Raw genomic sequence first — 7,274 nt, 5'->3', positions numbered from 1 at the left:
CCTCATCGACAGCCTCACGAAGCATCACAAAAATCACAATTAAACTGGAATCATGGGAGCTGATGAGTCGATCTCGGTTGTCTTTTCTGATGTGATCTACTTAATGAGTATGAAAGCCAATGATTCGCTAGTAATTCATGGGAAAAGACGTCGCTCATGCAATCATGATTGAATCAGGTGCAAAACCAAGTTCAAACACAAGTGTCGCTAGTTGCTGCAATTAGCTAGAGCCTGATAGTAATAATCACCTGGTTTCCCCTCGTTACTTTTCTCAATGAAGACAGTACCAACAACAAAGCAGCCAACCAGAAGCAAAAACATATCTCGCCCAACACTCTGGATACATATTTTGGGCCAGGCAATCGACGGATCTTGAAGCGGGAAAAACTGCTCGGCTACTGCAGTTACATACAAACATGTCTATCTTAGAAAAGTTCAACCACTTTGCAGCAACAATAGCAGCTCTCCAAGTTAATAACTATCCAAAGCGAACACAGGAAAATATTCAAGGGCATTAAGAGCCTTTTACCACGATCAACCACCAATTTTATGGAGGCCTACGAAATGTCGACTAGTCATTCATGACTTATGTCCCAGGAACTGATAAATACTCTCAACTGCTGATACAATTTGCCGCAGCATATTTTACAACTCTGGATTACTCAACAACAGCCATCTCAGCGAAATTATGAGACAGCACATGCTAAACCTATTTCCCAAGCTAAGCTATGGAAAAGGTCAAAACTTATAGTGGGGCTGCTGGAACCCCATGTCAATCGGCCAAGCTATCAAGGAAGCTCTGCAGCTCCCTCAGGCCTTCTGCAGATATGCTTCTCTGTACACGAGGCCTAGGAGTTGTTAGAACAGGAGGCGGCCTAGAGTTGAAGCAGACGACAACCACAGAAAGGTTATCACCACTCTTCCTCTTGATGGCCTCATCAACTAGTTCTTTACAGCAAGCGGCCGGGTCATTGTGCTCTTGGAGCTTACGGCGGGCAAAATCTACCGCATTTTGGCTGCGGAATACATCCCAGATCCCATCACAACCCATGATCAGGAATTCGTCCTCTTCAGTCAGATCTGTTGTCATTACCTCAGGCTCGGCACTGAGAGGGCCAAGACCATCACATGCCTTCATGCCTTCCATATGCCAATCCCCAATTGCTCGCGCAACATTGAGCTGCCCGTTCAGGTAGTCATCATCGACATATCCACCCAATGCCTCAATACGCATCTTCTCCCTGTTGCAAGATGGTTTGTGATCCCTGGACATCTCAATTGCCTTTCCACGACGACAAAGTACTGCTCGACAATCACCAGCATTCGCGACTAGAAGTGACCTGTTGAGCACCCAGAGACAGAAATATGCCAGAAGCTAAGGATGAAGCGAAAGGCATGCACAGAATTTAACAGATCAGAACTAACAATTTTAATTATTCACAGCTACCTTCAGGACATTCCTTAAACGAGAACACATGAATATCGTGTTAGAAAAAACACATGCATGCACCATAAAAATTTGCAAAAGTCACCAAAGGGCAGGGGATGCAGATCCTTGTAGGCAGTCGCGGAGCCAGCCGAAAATTTTAGCTGGGGCATACTAAATGAACAAATCGCATATACCAACGCAGTGTCATCAAGTCTAGCAATAGGCCTAGTATCCTACACAATATACTAAGTCCAAACTATCAGTTAATGGCAGACAAACTATTTACAGCACTGAGTTCCATGCAAATTGCTAATGATGCATTTAGCGAGAGTGAATTTTAAGCCCGACCAGTAATGTTTGAGAAAATTTCATACCTATCATGTTTGCTTAAGGCCAATGGGGACAAATTGAGCAAAACTTCTTGCACAGAGAGCAATAAAGAAGTAATTCCCTAACTTGTTATATTTCCCAATTGGCCGCTCTCCAGTACCCTTGCTTCCCATCGAGGACGATAGCGCCGAGCGTGACGAGCCAATGGATGATTGTGCTGCTGCGTCTCTTCTTGCATTGTTAGGTTGGCCTCTTTTCGTTCAGGGCCTGCTAGCCAGTTAGGATATGGACCAGTAAGCCCAACGAGCCATACCCCTTCGGCAGACAGTGGTAGTAGTTTCTTGCCCGATCGTTTAGATGAGTTCGACCGCAGCGGAGTCACTGAGCTTTGCAGTTGCAGCGGTCATGGACATGAGGGAAAACTGAATGGGGTAATGAGGTTGGCCGGCCAATAGCTGGGGCGGCCATCCCATGTTGCCTACAGGGTGGTTCTGCCCTTGCTTGTAGGGAAAGGTGAAGGCACATGTTGCTCATTTGCAATTAAGCGTGTGAGTGCAAGTGTCAGAACAGATTTGGTCAGGTGGGACAAAAGGGTACATGATGCCATAAACAGCAAATAGTAAAGGCTCCCGCCTGTGTATGTAAATGATAAACTTCAGATAGCAGTTACCATGTGTCATATCATGTGATGTCAGAATTGATTTTGGCAGATTGGATAAAAACAAAAAACAGCTCCCATCGTCCATATGTATCACAGTTACACCTATTCTATACAATGACTTTGTATGGATCACAGTTGCAGAAGTTAATGAGAGCATTACCTCCCAACCACAAGTGCTGCAAGAGCAGTTGTACCAGAAGCAAGAGAGCAGTTCAGAGAACAAGCATCTGCAAAAGCAGCATCAACCTGCAAGAATGCAGAGGATACTGCTTTCACTATCTCCCTAGGAAAACCCTCATCCTCGACAATAAACCTTGGTAAATTGCTGCACACAAAATCAGCTGCATGCTTTCCACCATGCCCATCAAAAACCTGATAAAAAATAGAAATAAGGTTAAACATGCAGGAAATGCTATATTTTCCAAATAGGATGCCTATACTGTTTCTCTAGCCAAATGGCTAAAACCAGCTAAGATATATAGCAGTATTGACAAAGGAGATTGGACACTGCCACAATTCATTATGAACATACCCCATAAAAGGCACTGGGGCCTTCGTCAGAACTTTCAAATCCAAAGTCCTGCATGAAATTATCAGAGCAGATAAAGACATCCTCCATTGTGTGCCTTGAGCCAATATCAGCCCACCCAGCAGATCGTACAACTGGAATAAATTCAGTGTCCATGCTTTCAAAAGTTCTCTCATTTTCAGGCTTCTTATTGTTTGCAGGACTCCTCACCTTCAAAACCAGTGTCATTTATCAAACATACAAGAAAAGGATACACACTTTCAAACTGAGGTAAAAGGCCTTGTTTTATTTCCTTTTTTTCACTATAATTAAAAGGTAAAAGACAAACATGTCATATATGCCACCTTTTTTGATTCGCTAGGTGAGCATACGAGTTACAAACTCGTACTCTGAATGTGCCTTCATTCGGCATATATATCACCTTATTATTCATACTACATCAAGTCAATCCTCACATTGATACTCATGATCCCAAAAATTCTAAACATAAACCAGGTACCTAGTAGATTGATGAGATCAGAACCAAAATCCCTCAGCTTCTGCTTCCTAAATTTGCTTGATGGTCTTTCCAAAGAAAAAAAAATCATTTGATGGTAGAGTATAAAATTAGTTTCGGGGTTTTCCAGCTGTGGAGGACTGGAGAAATTTATTGGATCAATCAATCAATATTAAAGCAGAGTAGCAGACAAAAGACAGAACTTTGAATAATGTTCTGGGGGGCCATGAGGCCAGAACAGGGCGTGGGGGTATCAGACTTTTCATGACATATAAGTACTGGATTAACAGTTCAATTATGCCCTTTTGCCATGTACTCGAGCCACCCAACCTTTTCACCGCAGGGCATGATAAAACAATGATCTTTACCAGAACAAAACCCCCAGGTCAAGAAAAGTTACATCATCGTATATGTATTCATGTCCATTACCATGGACCTGTGTCTGCAATAAATTATACACTACGAAATTGCTAGGGAAGCATCAGGTACCAAGGCAGGAGTATCTACTTCCCATAAACATTCTGGAATGTCCCCTACCCTCGTACTTGATCCAAACCTATATCATTTCATATAATCCAAAGCAGTCTTCTCAAAACACCACCGGATCACAAGCAATTATAATTGCTTTCCAGACTCCCAATTGCGTGCATCCACATAAACCGCCTTGTTCCAAGCATCTTGCCCCTCTACTTACTAGTCACTACCAGTACTCTAGTACAACAAGGGTGTACCAGGAGCTTCAGAGCCCTCTTTTCCCTCCCCATCTTGTCTCACCTCCCAGATCCAGGACAACACGTCCCGTCCCGTCCCATCCCATCACACCAGTGCAAACCCTAGCGCCTTGGCACAATCGGCTCGCGCCACGCAGCTGAGGCGGCGGCAGCCACACCGAACAACACAGGTTAAGCATTCGAATCAAGCCGACCACCACACAAAAGCTCCCATCTTTCGCGCAGATCACGCAAGCTATCTTGCTAGCCGCGGAGGAAGGAGCCGAGATTCAGGAGAGCCGACTTACGAAAGAGGAGTGCCGCGCGAGCGCCGGCTTCCTCGCCGCCGCCGGGATCGGGGGCCTCCCCCCGCCGCCGCCGCCTCGAGGCACGTGCTCTTCCATCACCGACCAAATCGGTTGGGTTAGGGTTCGGATATGGTCCTGGGGAGCTGCCTGCCGGTAGTAAGCCTTCCGTACTGTGGAGTGTGAACAGTAGCAGCAGAAAACGCAGGGGAGGCCGGAAAAGGCGAAGGGAAAACGAGGGGCACCACCACCACAGGGGCGTTTCGGTAATTTCGGGGATGATTAAGCTAATCATGGCGAGTAACAGCGGCGCGCAGCCGCTGGTCTGCGTGAGATGCGAGATCCGGTTTCCGGGGCTCGCGCTGCCATTGGTGGGGCGGCGCGGTCGGCGGTCGCGGCTGTGGATAGGGGCACGTGCGGAAACGTCTACGGGGCTGATCGGTAGGCCGCAGCGGAGGCGCACAGTTTATGTAAGGCATTGGAGATTAAATTTTTTTTATATCACATCAGATGTGTCAGAAGAATGTCGAGAAGGGTTTTTAGAAACTAATAAAATAAATAAATTATATAACTCGTTAGGAAACTACAAGACAAATCTATTAAGCATAATTAAGTTGTTATTAGCACATGGGTTACTGTAGCACTTAAGGCTAATCATGGACTAACTAGGCTTAAAAGATTCGTCTCGCGATTTTTAACCAAATTGTGTAATTAGTTTATTTTTTATCTACATTTAATGATTCATGTATGTGTCCAAAGATTCGATGAGATGGATAAAAAAATTTTGATGGAGAACTAAACAGGGCCTAAGGCCTTGTATAGTTTAGGTCTTGTTTAGTTCCAAAAATTTTGCAAAATTTTTCAGATTCCTCGTCACATCGAATCTTTAGACGTATGCATGGAGTATTAAATATAGATGAAAATAAAAATTAATTGCACAGTTTGGTCAAAATTGACGAGACGAATCTTTTGAGCCTAGTTAGTCTATAATTGGACAATATTTGTCAAATACAAACGAAAGTACTACTATTCCTATTTTACAAAAAAATTTAGAAGTAAACAAGGCCTTAAAAAGTTTTACAAAATAGATACGATAGAACTTTTATTTATATTTGATAAAATATTGTCCAATTATAAACTAATTAAACTTAAAAAATTCATCTCGCACATTACAGGTAAACTGTGTAGTTAGTTTTTATTTTTATCTATATTTAATGCTCCATGCATGCGTCTGAAAACACGATGTGACAGAGAATCTGAAAAATTTTATAAACTAAACAAGGCCAATGACCTCGTTTCAGCATTGTGCTTTCTTTGTGCCGAATAAAATTGATGCACAAGACCGTGCATTTGGAACTGCCCTGATGCAGGCTTTGCATAAGTAGAAATTGAGCTTCCCATGTGAGCTGGGACAGCAGGGTGCGGTGGGTGGCTTACATATGATGGCGGACCTAGAATTTTAATTATAGGGGCACGGACAAAAAGGATATAGTTTATCAATATGGATATAATATAATTAGATTCAGTGGCGGACCCAGAAACGGACCAAGAGGGGGGCTAAATGAAAGGTCCAAATGGCTAGATGGGGGATGAATAGCCTATTAAAATTTTCTACAAACTTCAACTAGACAAGTTGATTAGTAAAACAAAAGGCGAAGCTATTCTAGCACTAGCACAACTAAGCTATGCAAGCCACCTACACAAGTCTAACAAGAAAGCTAAACACTAGTTACAACAAGAAAGCACAACTAGAAGCTTGCTACACTCCTAAACAAAAAACCTAAGCTAAACAAACTACACAACTAGCAAGGTATGCACATAAGTAAAGGAGAGAGGAGTGATTGTTATACCAACGTTGTAGAGAGAAATATAGCCAATCAATCAATCACAATTCCAAGAGAATCCTCGGCAAGAGATGACACAAGATTTTTTACCGAGGTTCACTTGCTTCCCGGCAAGCTAGTCCTCATTGTGGCGATACACCCACTTGATGGATCACGAGCTAATTGGCAATCCAAAGCCAAACCCTCAGCGGGTGCCGCACATCCACTCACAAGATGGGGATCCTCCAAGCCACGAGCAATCCACTAGAGTAGCCAATTGCGATCTCCCGCGGGGAAGGCTCAAGAACCCCTCACAGATCACTTGGTGAGGCTCGAAACAATCTCCAATCACGAGCTCAACACCACCGCTGCTCCAAGCCGTCTAGGGCATCGGAAAACACCCAAGAGTAATAAGAAATCCGCAGCAAACTCAAGAATCACGTGCCACTAAATGCAACTCTCAAAACAATACACTTGAATCTCACTCAATCTCACTAGGATTAGCAAACAAGCAAGAAGATGAGTGGAGGGAGTGTTCTCTAGCTCAATGTATGCCTCAAGTAATCAAATGTGCAAGAGTGAATCTCCCAAAGCCGGCCACCTTCTATTTATAAGCCCCCTCAGTGAAAGAGCCGTTGGGCACTTTTACTGGGCTGAAATCGGGGGCATCGAACGCTTGAAAGGTCCTAATATGGCTAGAGGGGGGGTGAATAGCCTATTTAAAAAATCTGCAAACTCACTAGAGCAAGAGGTTAGTAAATAACAAAGCGTAGCTTTTTGCTCTAGCTCTAAAAGGGGTGTTTGCAAACCATCTATCCAACAATTCTAGTTGCTATGATCACTATGCACACAAGCTCTAGGTCTTCTACAAGTTACACTAGTGAGCTTAACTACACAAGTCAAAACTAGCAACTAAAACTAGCTACACTACTTTGCGGTAAGTGAAAGGAGAGGAAAAGATATTTATACCGCCGTGTAGGGGATGAACCAA

At 43.7% G+C, this 7,274-nt stretch overlaps 1 protein-coding gene across 1 annotated transcript; it reads right to left on the bottom strand.

Annotated features, from left to right (window-relative positions):
* On the bottom strand, positions 444-4,737 carry LOC8082239 (probable protein phosphatase 2C 57). Its single transcript, XM_002437184.2, has 4 exons — positions 4,464-4,737; positions 2,953-3,159; positions 2,581-2,792; positions 444-1,340 (listed from the first exon to the last, which is right to left on the bottom strand). The coding sequence occupies exons 1-4, from the start codon at positions 4,557-4,559 to the stop codon at positions 773-775; spliced, it is 1,083 nt and encodes a 360-aa protein (XP_002437229.1). The 5' UTR covers positions 4,560-4,737; the 3' UTR covers positions 444-772.

This window comes from Sorghum bicolor, chromosome 10 (assembly GCF_000003195.3).
Source record: "Sorghum bicolor cultivar BTx623 chromosome 10, Sorghum_bicolor_NCBIv3, whole genome shotgun sequence".
Lineage (NCBI taxonomy): Eukaryota > Viridiplantae > Streptophyta > Magnoliopsida > Poales > Poaceae > Sorghum > Sorghum bicolor.
This window is presented reverse-complemented; position numbering and strand designations above follow the sequence as displayed.